This window comes from Ictalurus furcatus, chromosome 18 (genome assembly GCF_023375685.1).
Source record: "Ictalurus furcatus strain D&B chromosome 18, Billie_1.0, whole genome shotgun sequence".
NCBI classification, from domain to species: Eukaryota; Metazoa; Chordata; class Actinopteri; order Siluriformes; family Ictaluridae; genus Ictalurus; species Ictalurus furcatus.
Window position 1 is genome coordinate 24898497 of NC_071272.1, and position 20554 is coordinate 24919050.

The 20554-nt window shown below is 39.9% G+C and overlaps 2 protein-coding genes across 2 annotated transcripts; one reads left to right on the forward strand and one right to left on the reverse strand.

Annotated features, from left to right (window-relative positions):
- Positions 1 to 804: 804 nt before the first annotated feature.
- On the reverse strand, positions 805 to 14730 carry hspa4a (heat shock protein 4a). Its single transcript, XM_053649033.1, has 19 exons — positions 14406 to 14730; positions 10500 to 10557; positions 10228 to 10368; positions 10022 to 10144; positions 9161 to 9260; positions 8378 to 8511; positions 7647 to 7891; positions 7392 to 7468; positions 7153 to 7304; positions 5677 to 5783; positions 5425 to 5558; positions 4843 to 5024; positions 4464 to 4556; positions 3654 to 3803; positions 3446 to 3571; positions 3246 to 3353; positions 3032 to 3151; positions 2579 to 2740; positions 805 to 1894 (listed from the first exon to the last, which is right to left on the reverse strand). Exons 1-19 carry the CDS (start codon positions 14510 to 14512, stop codon positions 1697 to 1699), a joined length of 2517 nt encoding a protein of 838 aa, XP_053505008.1. The 5' UTR covers positions 14513 to 14730; the 3' UTR covers positions 805 to 1696.
- A 2313-nt stretch (positions 14731 to 17043) lies between these two features.
- Positions 17044 to 19905, forward strand: zcchc10 (zinc finger, CCHC domain containing 10). Its single transcript, XM_053649562.1, has 4 exons — positions 17044 to 17090; positions 17582 to 17743; positions 18999 to 19043; positions 19290 to 19905. The coding sequence occupies exons 1-4, from the start codon at positions 17050 to 17052 to the stop codon at positions 19546 to 19548; spliced, it is 507 nt and encodes a 168-aa protein (XP_053505537.1). The 5' UTR covers positions 17044 to 17049; the 3' UTR covers positions 19549 to 19905.
- The last annotated feature ends 649 nt before the right edge of the window (positions 19906 to 20554 follow it).

A 20554-nucleotide genomic window follows, 5' to 3' on the forward strand; every position in this document is an offset into this window, starting at 1 on the left:
CCATACAGTGTGTATGTTTTTATTAAGAGTTTTAAAATAATTGAAATACTACTAAAAGATCATTTTCTGTGGTAATTGATCTTGTTCCTAATAGAGCATCTAATTTTCACAAGGATCCCCAGATGTAATCTTTTTTGTTGTTGATGTTATTTATTAATCTTTACTTCACTAATAAGCACTTTTAGGACAGTGAATAAGGAAAGTCTAAAAACTGTTAAGTTTACACTGCTTTACGCATGTCAGGAATAGTCAGGAACCAGTGAGAGTAAAGCTAAATATACTTCATTTTGTATTTATTACATATTTATTAACATCTGCTCTACACAGTCACCACTACGCTCTACACATTTACTCAGCTGCTGCATCGTGTTTTAACAGATTTTGTCCAACATGTTCCTTTCACTTCCTGACGCTTTGGACATCATGTAGATTGAATCTCTTGTCATCCATGTTTACAGTTTTGTTTTAATGCATCATGTGTTATCAAGGAGTATTGCATTGAAAATAAATAAAGTAATAATTATTTTTGTCTCTAAACCAGGCTGATGTTAAGAGGAATTTTTTTATATCCGATAACATTTACTGCTGTGTGCACGCTGCACTACGTTGTTTTTTCTGCCCCTTACTGTAACAACTGCATTACTTTGTTATGAACTCTTCTCCATAGTTTCCTAGATGCACAGCAATATAGAATTTTTGTCATGTCACTTTCATTTGCATTCTCACCAGCATTACAATTTACCCCGAACATCAGCTGCCTCACTCGACCCGTTACGTCAGAATTACTGAATCAGGGAAAAAAAATAATCCTTACAAGTCCTTTATTACATCTCAGCAAAACGGAAAGCATAAATATTCTGCAAACCAAATCATTATATACAACCTTTTTGCTTTTCCTCTGAAAGAACATGAAGGGATGATGAGATCGTAGCACCTTGTACAGGGTTTGCAGAAGATTTTACATCCAAATGAATCACATTTCAAACAGCTTCTGTATCAGTGTACCAAAAATGAATTTGATTCTTGTTGACATGGAAAAGTTGGTCTCAACTATTCGTACTGGGCGTTAAACACTCCATAAAAAAACCTCCTGGGAACCCAAGAAAGCAACCATACACACAGAAAGCTCAGCCATGAAGTGATGCATCAGTGAAACAGTGAAATACGGCGAACAGGAACAGATCTGCTTCAACATACAGCAGGCCTTTCTACATCACTGATATTTTTTATTTATTTTTTAAATTCCTTTTCAGTGCTTATATACTTCATTGTGATTCGCAGATGTGAAAGAAGTCAAGTGACATGACAAATTTTAAACAAACAATGCAAAACTAAAAGTAAAGGATAATTCTCAAAAATAAAAATCCCATCAAGTTAAAACGTGTGCAGTTTCTCAGTCTGACATCTTCCTCACCACCTGTGTAACTCGAACACCCCAATAATAAGCATGAACATGTTAAAGTGACACAGAACCCAAATCCCCATCTTCAATCTCAGCTTTCTTTAATGTGAAAAAGACCAACAAATGTGAAACCTTACTTTATACAGCAAAACAAAAAAAAGAAAGAAAAGGAAGCCATACACGACGAGTTCAGGAAGGATTCACGCTGCCTTCTGAAAGCAAAACTAACGGAAGCTAGCTTGTTTCAGTGATGAACTGGAAGCGAGCCGAGAGAACACTGGAGTGGATGAAGAGTTAGTCGATGTCCATTTCCGGCAGCTTGGCCTCTGTAGATTCCGGAGCCGGTTGGTCTTTGTTAGGGCTGCTGGTCCGGGCCTCTGAGCCCTCCTGTCCGTTAACCGGGCCGTTCTGTTCGGGCGTCTTTTCCTCCTTCGGTGGTTCAACTTTGGGTTTGGGTTTTGAGATGATGGGGTTGCAGGTGGAGGACAGCTCCTGAAGACAACATTCGATATTTAGAAAAACATAGCACAAGTACATTCAAGTCTCCATGAAATAGCTTCCCTTGATGCATTTCCTTCTGAAACAGGAAGTCAGAGTGACGTGACGTTAAAGTGTTCGACTGAATTACGCGACAGCTGTAATAATATAAGATAAGCCACACCCCCGGCCAATCTTAACAAACTTGACTATAATGTTAGCTAAATAGAGAGAGCGGTAAAGAGATTAGCGAGGGCCTTTTACTGATTCCTACTGAAGGAGAATCCCTGACGCTGTATAAAGACTGAAAACTCCTCCCTCTTCACAAACTCCCATCATTTTTTCCTCAAACCAAACAATGGATAGAAAAGGGAAGAGTGTGCAGGAAGACGCTCAGACAAAAAACACAACAAACCATGTTTACTGCTAATGAGCTGCTACTATAGAGCAAGACTTCTGTGGGCAGGGCATATAAGGGTCTTGACAGCATCTCGAAATTTGGAACTATAAAATTAAATTGAGAATTAAATAAAATTAAACCCTCCAAAACTGTTTTCTTTATATTTTCATTTCAGATACAGTGTCTGGAACATTAAGGGACTGAAAAAGCTCTGAAACACTGATTTTGATTACAGGTGAACTTTTACAGTATAAAACATTGTTTTGTTTTGTTTTTAAAAATGTAAACATTGTCAGTACCTTGGTTTTGGCTTGAATCTCACTGGCTTTAATAACAGCATCTAGCGTCAGACTCTGTTTGCTCTGTTCATTCATTTTGCTGTTCATCCAGTTCATGGCCTCGTTCACCTGCTTGTCCACCTTCATCACCTCCAACTCGTCCAGGTGATCATACTGCTCGTCCTGAAAATGAAAATGCACAAATAACGCTTTGTAATGTCTTAGAAAACACTTTCTCTTAAGATCCTGCATATCAGAGGTATGCAGACTTTCCCACATGAATTCCATTTCCGTTTTTTTTTTTTGTTTTTTTTTTTAAACACCTGCTGCAGATGTCTATATTGGCTGATTTAAACACTAATTAAACTGAAATGCTTTCGGTGAGAAATTACTCGGTCTATAATTACACACATGGCCATCGTAGAAAGTGTTTTGCACTAGAAACTAAGAAACGCTTGCTAAACAAGTACGTACCTTTGCTTTGTATGCTTCTAAAATCTTCATGTACTTTTGGATTTGCTTCCCGAGCTCGTCGAAGGCTCTTGGTCTCTCTTCTGCCTCCATCGCTCGCTCCTGGATGGGCTGTCCGAGTTTCTACGTGGGGGGACGACGACACACCCAGATTTGTTTATTTCTGGTATCTAAATAACAGTTTGTAATTGAATCCAGTGAAAACACTTGTATTTACCTTCAGTTCTGCCAGTTTATCAATGTACACCTGCTTTTGTTGGTCTTCTCCTTCTTCATACAGCCAGTTTTCTGTGTCTTCAAGTTTTAGACTGAAAGCATCTCGATCCTGAACGAATACATCAGCACGGGTTACTACCACAGGTAAGACGTTATAAACTATAACGCAGCATTATTAACTAATTATAAGTAATGACTTACTTCCTCACTGACAAACTTCTCCAGCACTCCATGCAGTTTGTCCCTCATCTCATATACGTACTCCTCAACACCGTTCTTAGCGTCGTTCCTCTCCTTCTCCAGTTTGTCCTGCATGATCATCTTCCCCTGATAACACAAACAACAACAAATGTAAAGAGAGCACTTATCACACCCCCCCTCGAGGTGTCTGTGGATTAACTTGCATTACCTCATTCTCCACAAACAGATTGAGCAGCTCGTTAGTGAGCTGCCAGTGCAGGCTGTTCTCAATCGGCAGGTCTACAGTCTTTGTCTTCACTTTGGGTTTCTTGGCTTGTGGAGGCTGGTTGTTCTTCTTTTCCTGCTTGTTTTCCTCAGTCTAAAAAAAAAAGGGGGGGGCGCGGGGTGGAGATACATGTTAAAGTGTAAAACAAAAACTACATTTCAATATCACTACAAAGTCTTTTCCTCTACAAACCAAATGAACTCATGGTAGACATGTTATTAAGTGCGCTATTGATCTACTCATTAAGGCTTTAAAAAGCCAGAGAAAATGGCTAATGCTCATTTAAACAGTGTCTTCTCACTGAGCTATTCGAACTAAGTAATTACTGAAATTATATTCAACAACAGATTTCTTCTTCTTTTTTTTTTTTTTTAATTTGCCAAATATTTTCTAGAGCTGCTACTGAACATACAGAAGTAAAGAAGGTGGACACTGTTCGTTTACTCGGACTATAAGATCACAAATCCCCCTCAGCACAAAGCAGTTCCCAGAGTACTGAGTGCTACACAGACTTTTATTAGGACAGGTGCTGTTGGTTTTGCTTCCTGATCCTGTCTCTGCCTGTCATTGGTTATTCGGTCACATGCTCTGAGGCAGGTGGGTGGAGACAGAACCAGGAAGTAAAACTAATAGCACCTGTCCAAATAAAAGTACATGTAGCGTTCGGTACGTTGGGGAACGCTGCACAGTAAGCAGAAGGAGATTTATGACAGTGTTGGAGTCCATCGTTGTATGTTAGACTCTTTTAGTTACCTCCATGTCCTCAGTGTCAGATTTCTTATCTACGTTCTCTTTCGGCCCATCGCTCTGGTTTTTCTGCTCCTCTTGGTCCACCTGCATCTTGTTCTTTACAAACCCCACCAAAAAAAAGAAAGAAAAAGAACGATAAGTTACATGAATAATGAAGTTATGCAACTTCTACAGAGATGAAGTACAATAATTAATCAGAACAGAACATGCTCCACGCTGGCGTGGCAGCAGCAGACAGGACAGCCATGCTTTATTTGCTAAGCTGTGTTTAGACATGCCACGGTTCTTCTTCTTGTTTAGCAGAGCGCATATTTCTGTGGTGAGTCGTCCAGGCTCCGATAAAAAAAACATTATAAATCTTAAGTCAATGGGAGGGCATCACCTCTTCCTCTTTTGCAGCAGTCTCCGTGTCCATGGGCTCTTCTCCCTCTCCAGCTTTTAGCACTTCAACCAGGGAGGCACTGGACACGCTGAACATGCCATGCACGTTGACACGCACCTTCACCTTCACTTTAGAACACTCGCCTGATGCCTGGGGCAACACCTTCTGGACAGTGAACTGACCTGAAGACAGGGAAAGGATTTAGTGGGGTTTTTTTTAAACTATTAGTTGGACTGCGTTATGAAGAGCGCTGTGGTGTTATGTCACTTCATTTGCACTAAAATTTGAAGAGCAATGTTGTATTAAAGACCTGTTATTTAATTAAAACTAGTTAAGAGTTCTGTAGTAGTGATAGTTGATGCTGCAACTAGATAGATGACGCGATTGCAACGATTAAAATAACCGTCAGCAGCCAGTTGTTGTTCTCAGGATGGTTTGAATAGAACAGGCTGAACTTTTATAACTGTAACCTATCTGCATGCAAAAGTTTTATAGGGAGAGAATCTGATCTGGGAATTAGCACAAACTGTTATTCGTGTGAATTCAGACAAAATAAAGAAAGACGTTCGAGGACGATCGTACCAATGGTAGGATCGGGATACGGCAGCTCCTTCGGATTGTTGTAGTAGGCCTCCAGGGAGAAAGGCTCCTTGCGGTAGAAGGTTAACACTTTAGAGAAAGGTGACGGATGGTTTTTAGGGAATACCTCACAATCACTGCAGGGAAAAAGAAGAGAGTACAATCAGTCCACGCATTTAATTTACACTACGTTATTTTCTAAGAACTAGACCTATCGATAAAAACGAATAACGTATAAACGACAAGTTTAACAACCTTAAGCCTTCCTCGGCTGCTGAATTCCATTTCAGAGAGATGGGATACGGAACCACGTCTGTGATGGAAAACTCTCGCACTTTGAAGGCAGGAGACAGGATCGCACACTGAGCGGGAGAAAGAGAAACGTTAGAGTGTGCTTACTTCATCACCAAGAAAACACTGGAGGTTGCTAATACTAAACCAGAACCGTCCACACATCCATCATCCCAAGGGGTGTTGATTAAACCACAAGAAGAAGAACAGGAACAGAACGATTAGATTCACTATGAATTCACCAGTCATGCATAAAGAAATTCCTTCAATGACAAACAGTCATCCAATTCAGGTCACTCCTTACAAATTTATAATGATCGTGACAGAATTATTCTTACTCTTCAAGATAATATAAAAATAGCAACACGTGCAGAAAGTGATGTGTTCAGTTTAAGCATGCACACACGTGGGATTTTCTATACGCAAAATTTTGACCTCCACAAAAACAATTAAATTTTGCAAATCAAAAACTGTGACCTCTGATCCATTTCAGACGTGAAACACTGAAAACAAACGTCACAAACTGTCTGCATCGCTCTGTCCTTCTTCAAGAGGGGTGTATTTATTGTGTTTAATGACTGGAAAGTAGGAATTCTTAAATATATCTATCTCTTTCTGGCCTGTAGCCCTGTAACTACTGACTAAAAACTTACGTGAGTTCAGTTGGTTAGCTCAAGATAACTTGTAGAGATGTTTGTTTCTCCGCTCATGTTGCTCCTAAATCCACTTATTAGATTACTGGGTTTGATCACAATTCATCACCATCTTCTTGGGTCGGTCATAGCCTACTCAGTAAAGCAGAGTCTAAGGACATATGTGTTTTAAATAGGATAACGTTTTCTTACTTATTGTCTCATAGTTATTTTCATAGTTGTGTCTTGTAGAGATTAATCAACAATTTCAGTTGCTCCTTCTTCGTGGTCTTATATTTTATATGTGATGTGTACATCACATCGCGTGTACATACGTGGATTAGCAGAAGCGCATCACACGTGGAATCTGTTAGTGGAACACACTGAGCCCGGAGTGAACAGTCTGGATACTTCATATAAGCCTAGATTTTTATGAGGAATACCCATCTACATGTTTCATTAATTTAAGCAGCTGTGTAGTTTCTTGCCAAAAAGGGAAAAGGTTTCTGTTAGAACTGCACAATAGTGGCTTTGTTGTCGATCTACGTGTATGCTTTATGTGCTATATATTCTTTAAAATGCATTACCTTACTAGCCTGATAAATACTTCAGTTTTTAAGTTTAAAAATGGTTTTGTACACAGTTGTTCGTCCGTTTTTCAGTAATAATCGTGAAGCATCTGATCAAGTTCAGTGTAAGTATTGACGGTCATTCTGTATGAAGGAGGAGGTACTGTACCACGCAGGGAACAATGAGTAATGAATTATGACGAATATTTAACAGGGGACTGATGATTTGAGTCACAGACCTGCAGTGCACAGCCTCTGGCCACTGCCTCGTCTGCATTTAGCGTCGTGTTCAGCTCCTTCCCGAAGAATTTGCTGACTCGCTCTTTGATGGCGGGGATCCGAGAGGCACCGCCTATAATCTCCACTGCATAAATGTCCTCTTTCTTTAGCTCTAGAGAAGAGCAAAGGACAAAAATCAGGTGTCAGGTTCAGGACTTAAAATACACTATGAGAGCAGAGGAAGTGAGGTTTTACTCACTGGTTTGTTCGAGCACGCTGCGCAGGGGTCCCTCCACTTTAGCCAGCAGCGCCGCACACATCTCCTCAAACTCGCCTCTGGAACAACAGCATCATCGGGTTATTTTTAGCCGCAGCTTTCGCACCAAAGCGGCTGCTTACAACATGCTGCACATGCGAGGGTGAATACAAACGTAACCTAGCTCTCCTGTGGATCGGGTCAGAGCCTGATATAGCCCACATAGCTTGCTAAATTAAGGGTTGCTGGGAGACTGACCTGTTGAGTTTGCTACTAACGTCGATGTCATTCATGAAGCATTCGATGTTGAGCGGCAGGTCGGAGGAGTTGGCGCTCATGAGCTTTTTCAGCTTCTCACACTCCTGGTAGAGGCGCACCAGAGCGCGAGGCTTCGAACGAACGTCTAGTTTGTACTTCTTGGCAAACTCGTTGCAGAAATGCTGAACAAGTATCTCATCAAAGCCTTTACCACCCAGCTCGCTGTCAAATGCAGAGGCCAGGACCTGGAGAAAAATCAAGGCAAACCCTTTTAAAATCTTTACACATACATAAAAACATCAAATACACAATGACCACAGCATAACGCTAAAAAAATAAAGCATAGGAACGACATTTTTTGGGCTGACGACCACAAAACGGACATTACTAACTTTCTGTGAACTCAAGCTTTGTCAATTAAGTTTGTCCTTTTTAATTTATTTACCATCACAGTTGTACATACATATCCGATAAACGTTTTGGCATATTAATTTTCTTTACTTCTCTTGTCCTGCTCAGCCAGAGTTACACAGCGCTGCTGAGGAACGAGTGTAGGTGGACGGACAGACAGAGAGATTTGTCCATTTTCATTGCTAAACACCTACACTGGTACAGCGTGTTAGAAAATATCACATACACTCTGGTGACTTGTCTGAATGTGACTCACAGTAGAAGTAAACGAATAAAAGGTAAAAAGGAGATCGATATGTAAATGTCTGACGTCTCCTTACCTTTAACTTCCCCTTGTTAAAGGCACAAACAGAAACCTGATAGCCAGCATGACCAACATCCACAAACACGACAGTCCTGGGTTTCTCCTCAGGGGCAGGCAGATCCTGCTTGTAAATGCCATATGCCAGGGCAACTGGAATAGAGATAATTAAGCACCATAAATAAATACATTAACTCTGGACCACTTTCTCAGTTTACATGCTGTAATGGCCATCGCTCACCGAGACCAGCACGCTTTATTCGTTTTAGCAAGAATGCCACATATCATTCAGAGTCCATCGTTTGTCCCCCCCCCCAACCCAGTAAAATCAATCATTTTACGTTTGCTGATCCGTTAACGAAGGAAGACATGCTGGCACTTGTTCCGATGTTAGAACGTCTGAGGAAAAAAATGTAAATCCACCACCCAAGTTTGGAGCAGCAAAATCATACTATGGTGAACTGCATCGGCGTTAGGATAGTTTCCACAATTCATCAACACACATGGTTCTTCGTTAACATGCTTATTTCTGTAGTATTTGTGTGTTGGTTTTTATTATAAACCTGAGAAACACAAGAAGACTCAGCAACTATCTCGCACTGTACATCATATGATTTTTTTAATTAATGATTTTTTTAAGTTAATTCAAGAAAACTAAAAAAAATTAAATATAATACACCGACACGTCGGTGGACTCCGTGTGCAAGCTGCTATAGAGTAGCTCAATTTTGTCATACAAATTTAAAACAGTGTCGTTAAGTTGCACCAAAGATTCAGTCACAGTATGTTTCAGGATCATTACCTGCAGTGGTCTCGTTCATGAGTCGCAGGCAGTTAAGGCCAGCAATCTGCGCAGCATCCATAACCGACCTTCTCTCAGCATCAGTGAAGAAGCTGGGAACCTGAAAGGGGGGGGGGGGGGGGTTCATGTTTATAATATTCTGGGGACAGAAAAGTGATCACTTCCACCATTTCAGGGTTAAGAAGAGTAGTTGTGGAGTAATAATTTTACCAACTGTCAGAGGCAACAATGAAAACTCAGCTGGATGGTAAATTTTTTTATATTTTCTTTTATTACATGATATATAAAGTCCACATGGCAGTCATTTTCACTGTTGATCTGCTGCTCAAAGTGTGTGAATGCGTCTGAGCGGGTCTGAACGCGCAGGAGAGAAGGGCAGGGCACAAATTTTGAATCATCACCATCGTTAACATTACATATAAAGCGTTAGATTTAACACTTCATTGCTTGTACACTGTCGATAATATGTGAATAATAAATAAATAAATACATACATACAGTACCTCGTCTTAACCATATACACACGTGTGTAATGTTCGCTTAGTTCACTGATAGATTTTATTTCACATTAATGAATTCAAATGATTCTTCGTTTACTGAGACAGAAAGTGAGAGCGCACTACGAGTTCAGTCGAGAGCATGTGAGATGGAGGGAAGTGGGCGGGGCTGAGTGATAACTCATACTTGCATACGCCGATGTTAAACTGCGGAGCTCCTACACAACCTGTGTAAAGGCTGGCAGGTCTGCTAACATTATATAATATAATAAAGTCAGGGTAAGAATGAAACACGTCTGGACATCATGTAGAAATGATCAAGTCGTTATATCGTACAAGCCTAGCAGACAGTAAAATTGCTTACAGAAATGACGCAGTCTGCCACTGGCTTCTTGAGCGCAGCCTCAGCTGTCTCCTTCAGTTTGGTCAGAAGCATAGCGGTGACCTGCTCAATACTGAACACCTTCTCTTCCTCCATGTACATGACCTAAACACAAGGAAAGGGAAGGTCAGAAAACCTTTCAGGACATTAAAAACATTCAAGCAAATTACCACAAAGTGTTCGTTTACCTTGATGCCGGTGGTCCCTGAGGGCATCTGAGCGAGATCGTAGACCAGGTTGGACTTTGCTGACTGGACATACGGATCAGTGAACGCCCTGCCATGGAATCGCTTAAAGCCTTGGACGGTATTCTTGCAGTTTGTGACCACCTTCATGCAAAAGAATAAAACATTAATAAAATAACGTGGTAGTCTGTTAAACGAGGAAACTCTACACAATTGTCAAATTTTTCAAATAGTTAAAATAAATAAATAAATAAATAAATAAGTAATTGTCTTACCTGGCTCTTTGCGGCTGCGCCTATCGCCCGATTCCGAGGTCCAAAAGATACAAAGGCCCTGAGAAAGTTTAAAATTTCACACGTTAAGCAGAATGATTGGTTAATGAATGCAGGTGAGCTTACATCAGCGTCAACATGATCCGTGTGCTCTATTTTCCCACTCTGGCTAGTGATATTACGATTACTGCTGTAATTTAATGTAATAAATTAAATATAACTTCTCGAATGTGTGACTTCTTTAAGAATTGCAGGAAATAGATGTTTTTGCTTTTTCCCCTATCAATTTAGTTTAAAAATCCCACCCATCAGTCGAGTTTCAAATATCACACAACCTAGCAGCGTTGCTTTGCAAAGACTAGCATGTACCACTGCATCTCCTCAAACCACGACATCATAATAATACGCTTTGAGGAGAACACCAACAGTCGTCTTCTGTTAACATGATCTAACACACATCCAGGACTGACTAGAATCGCTGTAATAGGATGCATGTGGAAATCAGAATTTAAAATTCTCCTAATGACAGGACATAGACATATCATGCCAGAGGATTGGTCTGAGGGATCATTCCAGCTAATCGTCTGGATTTGTCACTTTACCACGTCATACTTAATTGGCAGAGAAGTCAGAAAATCTGAATTCAAATAGCATCTCAGTGAAATCGTAGAAACGTCTGTCTATTGCCTCATCGTTTGCTAGTGTGAACGCCAGGGGAGAGTAAACATCTTAACCACGGATGCTTGTGGAATCATCAGAATTTAAACATGTCCTGATGAAAAGACGGACGTGCAGACTGAGGTTAAAACACACACACAAGCTTCAAGCACAATACAGGACAATATATGAGCTGGTACAATCTGGTAATTTGGTGAGGTTTGTATTTTTTGTCCACACCTAAAGTGACAACTGACTCAAGATATTTTTGAGTGTGAGATACTGGTGTAAATTGGATTTACCAGCGCAAGAAACATTAGATTGAGCCATGAATAGGACCGATGCATGTGCAGGGAGTTTAAATGGACATGACCGGTGGCCCCCAGAACTTTTACAGCAACACAGCTCAATCCACAGAAAAGCAGCTGCATTTCTCCCATGGGCAACCCCACACACACACACACACACACACATCTTTAGCTGAAGCTCCGGTCACTGTCGGAGGCCTCAGTGTACAATCCAAGTGTACATACCTTTAACTAAAGCCCGAGCGGTTTAATTCAGGCTTGTAACCATAATGGGTTAAACACCAGGTAAACTAGAAGTAGAAAAGAAGTGGAAAAACAATGCTGGAAAATTTGAGAAGAAGGAATGTTCTTTTATGAGACTGATGATGAAACTCCACGACATGCTGAGCAGGTTTTTATCCTTCACAGTTTAGTCATCACTATAAGTACTTCTTACAATTATAAGTTATTGTAAATATGTTCCTAAGTCGCTATATGCAAATACGTACACACACACACACACCCCTCACTGGATTAAATACAGAGTGGTAGTGCATGTTTATAATATTCTGATAATCAGTCCAGATATTTGCAGATTTGTGTTTACTACAGCAGTGAACGAAAGCAGAAATGAACGAGCCACTCAATGTAAAATGTATTTATTTTTTTTTATGTTGGGACGTGGTTAAGACCAGTCATGTGTACAGCATCGCTTCTGGTATAAAACAAGATTAATCTTTAAACCCAAGAGACTTTATTTCTGTCGGCTGTCGTTTAAAACTGGTATTAAACATCATTCGTGTAGACGCAGGATATAAAGAACACCTGAATAATGATTTGAGGAGCACACCCTAGTCAAAACACCTTAAACATGTAGTAAAAGTTTTGTAATTAGAAAATCTGACTCGACTAATTGTGTGTTCTGAGATGCTTTTCTGCTCGCCACGGTTGTACAGAGGGGCGACCCCCCAAGACTGGGTCTCTAATAGATAAGTGGGTTCGATATTTGAATAATAATTCCCACCCATATCCACAAAGCCCTGCCCCCATTATCTTCAGAGTTCCCATAGAGTATAGAGTCTATAAAATGACTGAAAGGAGGTGCACCCAAACACAAACAAGTATTCTGGACCGGAAGTCAGTTTTCCAAATGGGTTTTCTCAGCAACTTAAACTTTTGCTAAGCCCTGTTAAAAATGGCTGAATGTAATGCATTGTTGTTTATCCTGTTCTACATATGGTTATTTGCACAAGTCAGGAATAAAAAAAAGATTATAATAAAAAAAAAGAAAAAAGAGGGAGACTATTGCACCTTTAACGCTACATAAAATCCCAGATCAACAGTTTCTGAAACACTCAAAAGATCTACAACCATACCCAATGCCACAGTCACATTAGCCAAGTTTCCATCCACTTTTTGAACATTTCTGTTATCGACGAAAACTGGGCCCCCTGTCTAAAAGGGACCTTAGAATCGTCCTATATCCCCCCTCCCCTTACAGCGGCCCTGCTGGAGGTAGTGTTGGAGAGTTGCGCCCATCGCAGGTTGCCAATGACCACCGGTTCCAACCCAAAAGCGGATCGCCCTGCTCAAGCTGACATCCTTCACCGACTACAGTGTAGTGGGGGGAAACGTTCGGGGTTAGTAAACAGACTGTCCATGGATGTGTATATACTGCATAGCTATTACAGACAAGTTCATGTGTGTGATATCAGACTGCTGAATGAAGCCGAGGCCAATGAAACTACATGCAGTAATAATTCCCTGGAGCATCTTGTGTCACAGGTTTTCAGTGGCTGGGTGGCACACACACACACGTATATACACACATACATACACACATACATACATACATACATACATACATACACACACTCTTCCCCGACAGATGGATAAATTCTGTCATGTGACACTTTTTTTTTGCCCGAATGCCATTTTTTCTCGACAAAAACATTTAAAATACCGACAGTTTATGCGCTAAAGTTAAACTAAAAAATATTACGTCGACAACATAATGCGCTAAACCTTTTATCGCAGAAAAAAACCTTTGAATGGAAACGTGGCTATTGTTTAAAGGTGTTTTTCTCTCCAAGCTGATGTTTGATGTGAATATTAAATGAAGCTCTTGACCTGAATCTGCTGCCACATGACTGTCTGACTGGATCATCCCACGAATGAGAGAGTGTTCCTATTAAAGTGGCCGGCGAGTACAAGTATGCGACTTGAGACGTTCACGTTCTGATGGTCTTTCTCGAAACAGCCTATGCAATCACAAATTAAGTTTTATTTACAAAAATAATAATAATACTCAAACTACAGATTGGCAGTTAGGAGTTTTGTCATTTCAGATAAAGCTCCATGACGCGGATAAATCCTGAGGTGAAAAGACACTCGAACACAAACGGAGCTAAAATAACAATCAGAATAAAATGTACACGCCTAGCAGTTACTGAGAAAGGTGTCTTTTTTATTTATTTATTTTTATGCTAGAATTTTCTTCTCAGTGTCGTCACGCAGCTCGCATTAGCTTAGCTTTAGCTAGTCGTGGGTCGCCATAGATACTGACAGAGCACGAGCACAGAACAGGCCACGCTTATCACCTAGCATCAAGCTAACTGTCCAGAGATGAACGGGAAGTGTTTAGAAAATGCTAGAAAGGGTTGCTCACGAGGGTTGAAACGGCAGCTTTTACTTTAAACTTTTTATTTAGTCAGAAAACATTTCTGAAATGTGTCACTTGGTGAAAATCTAAAATGTCTCAGCTGTCCAAATTCACATTCTAGGCCGCGTTATAACTTAAAATGTATTTCATTCATTTATATATACATATATTCATGTCGGGTTGGTGGAGATTAAAATGGGGTGACGGGATATCATGGAGGAGGAGGAGGAGGAGGATGTGTGGAGAGAGTGAGCGTTAATATAGTGTAGTATAATGTGAATTAGAAGCAGAAGTTGTACTCACGGTGTGCATCTGTCGCTGTACTCGTTAGCGATGGTCTCTATTCCACCGCCTCTGGCCACAGCTACGTAACAGTTCTGAAAACCCACATCGAATCCCACTACTGACATTTTTCACCACTGAGGATACCCCACAGGACCTTAAAGTGCCTTCTTTAAAAAAAGAAAAGAAAAAACAACTAGCTCGCAATCTCTTGCTACAACCTGAAGCACGGACTCGATGATGTCGGTATTGATGATAATAATAATCCACGCCGCTCCATTGACTGACTGTAAGTGCAGAGCAGCGCGCCGGTGACTGCTCCTTCACTAATACACAGCCTTCCTGACTTCTCGCGAGACCTCGACGGTTCTAGCTTTCTCTCGAGCTTTCCTCGGGGAGCCGCGACCAATCAGAGCGCGGTGCGCGTGCGTTCTGTTCACGTCGAGAAACTTCCAGAACTTTCCAACTAAAACAATTCAGAGTCCTCACAAACGTTTACTCTTATTCATTTAATATCATTTCCATGAGTAAATTATGTTCAATTACAATACACAAGCTTTTATATTTGTAGGTGGAGGTTATTAGTTCTGGAGCTTGGAAGCTGACAAAACAATTTAAATATGAATTTCGTGTATTTTAATGATACATGTCACTTTTTTCTGTTGTGTATTTAATAATTTTACATTTTGCCAGTGTTTTTCTTTGTTTTGAACTTGCCAGGGCTAAGATTCGTCTTTTAAAACATATAATACAGTTATATTTACTTTATATTTCTACATTTATTATATTTTTACTGAATATGTGAATTTTTTTATTGCTCTTTCATATGACTTACTTGCTGCTGTAATGTGTGAATTTCCCTCTGGCCATCAATAAAGTGATCTATCTATCTATCTATCTATTCAAAATTACAGGTTACTGTTTTGAGATTTTAAAAAATCTAAACATAAATTCAATTCTCTGAAATATAGATTTTATGTAAATTATGCTGAAGGTGAACCATCCAGGAAATGTAAATATATTCAATACACCACAGAAAAATAATTATTAATGTAACGTGTATATAAATAAAATTTAGATCCTTCTGTCAGCTTCCAAGGTCCATAGAGGTAATCAATTAAGTTCAATTTATTTATATAGCACGTTTAACTATGGACATAGTCAGAAAGTAGCTTTACAGAAATCCAGATATAGATTTAGATTTATAACTAATAAAGAAGCCAGAGGTGAGGAAAAACTCCCTGAGACAATATGAGACAGAACCCTTGAGAGGAACCAGACTCAAAAGGGAACCCATCCTCACCTAGGTGACACCGGATAGTGCGATTATATATCATTACTCTTCTATAACTGTGTACTATAGACTAATGTTGAAGATGTAGAAGCAATGCTGTCATACTGATTTGGAATTTACCCAACTGTACCCTCTCTTTCACTTTCAGTAAGCGCTTTACCCTGGTGAAGGCGAGGAACACTGTGGGAACACACTCAGGATGGGACAGATAATTGCTGACCTGCACACCAATTAGGTCATGAATAACAATAAATATAGGCTAATATCTAATGATTTTTTAGAGTAACCCTGTAAAAGGCAGTTGAGATTCGACAACATACAGTCATCCAGAATATAGGTTTGACCGGTTTTACATGCACCTTTGTTCATGTATGTTCCATACAGCAGGTGTGATTCCTGAAGAGCAACTATCATTAACTAGGTTTCAACAAAATTTCAAGCCCAAATTTAAATCAGTAACTACACTAATAGTCCAACTAATCCCATGCATTTGAAAAGAGAGATACATTTTTCTTCTTTTTATCAGCCTATACTTTGGGGAAACAAGGTCACTGTAGTGCGCACGCATTTCTGATGTACGGATATTATCCACTCCATAACATTTACAATATATCATACAACATAAATGGTTCCGTACATCATACACACACTATCTGCACTTACACTGTGCCTTTATTTAAAGACACTAATTAGATTGTATTCTGATTATTCGCTTAGAAAAGATTTTTGCAGCTGTGGTGTATTTTTAAACTCGCTCAATTAAATGTAAAAAAATAAATAAATAATAAATAAAGCAACCCTGTCATTAACTGTCCTGTCTTCTCTTTCTCCACTGAAAACGTTTATAGAGTTAGCATGGGGCAGCGTGATTCCCATCCCAATAGGACAGTTTGTTGCAGTTCCCATGTTTGACCACTAGGGACAGTGCACTTACTGAACATCAGCAGAACAATGACTGTCAAATAACAACACTATTTGCATTTATATTTAAGGCATTTGGCAGACACCTTTATCTGGAGTGACTTACATTTATCTAATTTATACAACTGAACAGCCTTGCTCAAGGGTTCAGAGGTAGCAGCTTGATGGTGCTGGGATTTGAACTCACGACCTTCCGATCAGAAGTATTTCAACTGAGTTTAAAATGTATGGATTTGTGAATGTGGACTTTATAAAGGTTAATGCTGAGCCGGTGCTGTTACAGAGTGAATAATGTGTAATTTAGGACACAGCCACACCAGCTAAGAATCCAAAATGGCGCACTTTGCCTCCTGCCCAGCAGGGGGCACACACAGTAAACTCAAGAAGCAAAAAAAAAAAAAAAAAAAAAAGGAGCTGACGCAGACGTACTGACGTACTGACGCAACCAACATGGCGACGCCTATGCATCGATTAATTGCTCGCAGACAAGCGTGAGTTTATATTAATATTCTAATCAAGTTTATTCCGTTGTTCAACACTTATACTTCATATGGAATCTAGAATATTCGTGCACTTTATAGAAATCAGCAGCACTCTGAGTAAGGTGTGTGTGAGGACAGTTAGCTAGTTGGCTAGTGGCTAGGCGGCTCTCTTTTACGCAACTAGTGCACTACATAAGATGTTCAAGTGATTATTTTCTATCTCTATGTAGTGTACTTATCTACAGAATAGGGAGCGGTTTGGAGCGAACCGTAATGTTAGCTTAAATCGCGTTATGTTATTTAATGTGTTCAGTAATATCTCAGGAAGTGTTTCTAAACATTGAAAAGACGTGTTTTTCGTCACGGTACGACATCATTGTGGATGTTCTGTAAGAGCTGTTGGCTTTAATTTATTGTTTTTATTCCTAATTGTCTGTCTTATTTTATTCCTAATTGTGTGTGTGTGTGTGTGTGTGTGTGTGTGTGTGGTTTGACTCCAGGGAGGCCAACAAGCAGCATGTTCGCTGTCAGAAGTGTCTGGAGCACGGCCACTGGTCCTACGAGTGCACTGGGAAAAGAAAATATCTGTACAGACCTTCCAGAACCGCTGAGCTGAAAAAGAAGCTGAAAGATGGTTCTGATAAAGCAGCCAGTGGTCCCGGGTACCATACCGTTATGAATTAAATCGACACGTTCATGTGCATAGAAAAACGTGCTACATGAAGAAGGAAGGTTTCTCAGAGGACACTTAAAGGGATAGTTCACCCAAAAATGAAAATTCTGTCATGATTTACTCACTCTCATGTTGTTCCAAACTGTATGACTGACTGACTTCAGTGGGACATAAAAGAAGATATTTTGAGAAATGTCTCAGTATTTTTTTGTCCATACAGTGGAAGTCAATGGGCCCCAAACGGTTTGGTTACCAACATTCTTCAAAATATCTTCTTTTGTGTTCCGCAGAAGAAAGAAATGCACACAGGTTTGGAACGACATCAGGGCGAGTAAATGATGACTGACAATTTTCATTTTTGGGTGAACTATCCATTTTAGAAGTAGGAAAGAGTTTTATACGAATAGAAATGACTCATTTCTTATTTAAAAAAAAAAGTCGTCCTCTTTGCTCATGGCCTCACAACCCAGCTGTTTGTGTTTACAAAAATTCTATCATTTCTATGAACAACGCAGGAGAATTAAGGAGGAGTTGGGAAACAGACATGACGGAGATGGTTATGGATGTACTAACTCGCTTTTACTACTGTAAATCTCACCAAGAAAAGAGTTTGAATCCAAGAACAGAGTGTGAGAGCCCTGTGATGGACACGGCGTCTCCTCCGGGTGAATTCTCCCGTGTCGTTCCCTGGAGAGACTCCGCATCCACAGTGACCCTGACCAGGATTAAGCGCTTAATAAAGATTTACACTTTTAGCCACAGAATCTGCGTGTTCAGCTGGATCAGTTAGTGATGAACAGATTTGTGGTTTAAGGATCATATTTTGGCTGTTGTTAAAAATAATAAAAATTGAGAACATAGACACTGGAAATGGAGTCTGATGCAGAAATCCTGCTCTTGTGCTAAATCTAATCTTGTTTATTAGCGTTTAACTAGATCTGTCCCTGTATTACTACATGGGGGTGCATATTTATAAATCCTGGCATTTTTAATGACGATAAAGATCCGTACTCTCAGTCCAGTTTGTAGTTTAGTTTTTTTTTTGTTGTTTTTTTTTAAATAAAGCACATTAAACAGTTTATTATTCTACACAGAGTAGGTTTAACGGTATAAAGTCACATGATCAGAGCTGTGTTAAAGCTGATGCACAAAGTGAGCAGCACTTTGTTTTTATCTATAAATCCTTAGAATCATATGAACTGACTCCTCACACCTGACTCCTGATTTCTGTTTGTCTTTATTAGAGATGGACCAGTGGCTCTGAGTGAAAAGAAAACAAAGAAAAAAAGGTGCAGCTTTGTTTCTATTCTATTATTATTATTATTTTTGATATAAATTTCATACACTGATAGTTTGATTTTCTTTAGTTTTTTTATTTATTTATGTGTGAGTCTGTCACTCAGTCTGTGTATCTTTCACATTGTCTCTCTGTGTGTGTGTGTGTGTGTGTGTGTGTGTGTGTGCGTGTGTGTGTGTGCGTGTGTGTGTGTGCGCGTGCAACCACAAACCTTTTCCTGGCCGTCGTCATTGTTCAGGTCTAAATCCTCCAGCGGGTCGAGCAGCAGCAGCAGCAGCGATTCAGACAGCTCCTCCAGCGACTCTTCGTCAGACAGCGGCGACTCGTCCAGCTCGTTGTCGTCCTCTGAGGATGAAGACAGCAGCAGCAGTGACAGTGAGGACACTTCCAGCTCTTCCTCTTCCTCATCCTCCTCTTCCTCCAGCTCTGACTCGGACTCCTCCAGTGGCAGCAGTTCTGATCAGGGTCCTCCAAAGAAAAGGAAAAAGAAGAAATAAAGAACTGAGCTGTGTGTATCTCCAGTGTTTAATACTTTTATGATTCTCTGATTGTCTTGGGGAAAATAATCAAATCTGTCACCTTTCCTTCGCTGCTGTAATTCGGAAAGCAGTGGCTGTAAACAGAAATGAGACGAACACTGGATCATTTCATCTGCAGAGAAGACACCGAATGATCAGAGCTCTGATTATTTTTCTGTTGTGTTATTTGTTACTTCCAGAAGAAAGACATTTTCTTTACCTTTTCCTTTACTCGTTTTCTCCAGTCCTTTCATTATTTTTGGTAGACGTTCGGTTTATGTAGTAAATGCAGAGGCATTTTTCTGTTTTCTGGAAATAAAGGTGCAGCTTGTTTTATTTATATTTCACAGGGAATGAATGAATGAATATCAGCTCTGTATTCCTGAGTCGCTGTATGTAACATGATGTTAAAGCGCACGTGTGTGTGTGTGTGTGTGTGTGTGTGTGTGTGTGTGTGTGTGTGTGCGTGTGTGTGCTGATCTGACCAGACCCTCTGAAATAAACTGAGGTTTAGTTTCTACACACGAACTCTTTAGCGCAGACACAGACGGCTCGTTTGAACAGAGGAAGCTGATTGTTTGATTAAGAATCTTAATGAAACTCTCATTCCTTTCCTTTTTTTTCTTTTGTTTTGGAGACAATTAAGAATAAATTAAAGGTTGTATTTCTCGACGTCGGCTTCACTTCCCTTCACCATCGTCCAACACACACGTGCTAATGTTTTAACTACATTCATATAAACTGTATTAACCAACAGGATCATTTATTTACTTAAGGGACTTGGTTCTGATAAAATGTGTTTTTACAAAGCTCATGACTCTACCATACTCTACCATACTCTACCATACTCACTCACCCACCCACCACTTTATTAGGAACACCTGTACCCTTGTTCATTCTTGCAGTTATCCAGTTATCTGCTAATGAAGTGGGCATTTAAAAAAAAATACTAAGCAGTGTATTAAATCATGCAAATCCAGGTCAG

What these genes read in the sequence shown, in the direction of transcription:
- hspa4a (XM_053649033.1), bottom strand. Translation starts at nt 14,512, where the DNA reads ATGTCAGTAGTGGGATTCGATGTGGGTTTTCAGAACTGTTACGTAGCT. An exon ending in TGGCAGACTGCGTCATTTCT is followed by an intron (nt 9,261 to 10,021) that starts GTAAGCAATTTT and finishes CCCCCCTTTCAG; the next exon opens with GTTCCCAGCTTCTTCACTGA. An exon ending in AGATTCAAGCCAAAACCAAG is followed by an intron (nt 1,895 to 2,578) that starts GTACTGACAATG and finishes TGTTGTCTTCAG; the next exon opens with GAGCTGTCCTCCACCTGCAA.
- zcchc10 (XM_053649562.1), top strand. Translation starts at nt 17,050, where the DNA reads ATGGCGACGCCTATGCATCGATTAATTGCTCGCAGACAAGC. An exon ending in TTAATTGCTCGCAGACAAGC is followed by an intron (nt 17,091 to 17,581) that starts GTGAGTTTATAT and finishes GTTTGACTCCAG; the next exon opens with GGAGGCCAACAAGCAGCATG. An exon ending in AAGAAAACAAAGAAAAAAAG is followed by an intron (nt 19,044 to 19,289) that starts GTGCAGCTTTGT and finishes GTCATTGTTCAG; the next exon opens with GTCTAAATCCTCCAGCGGGT.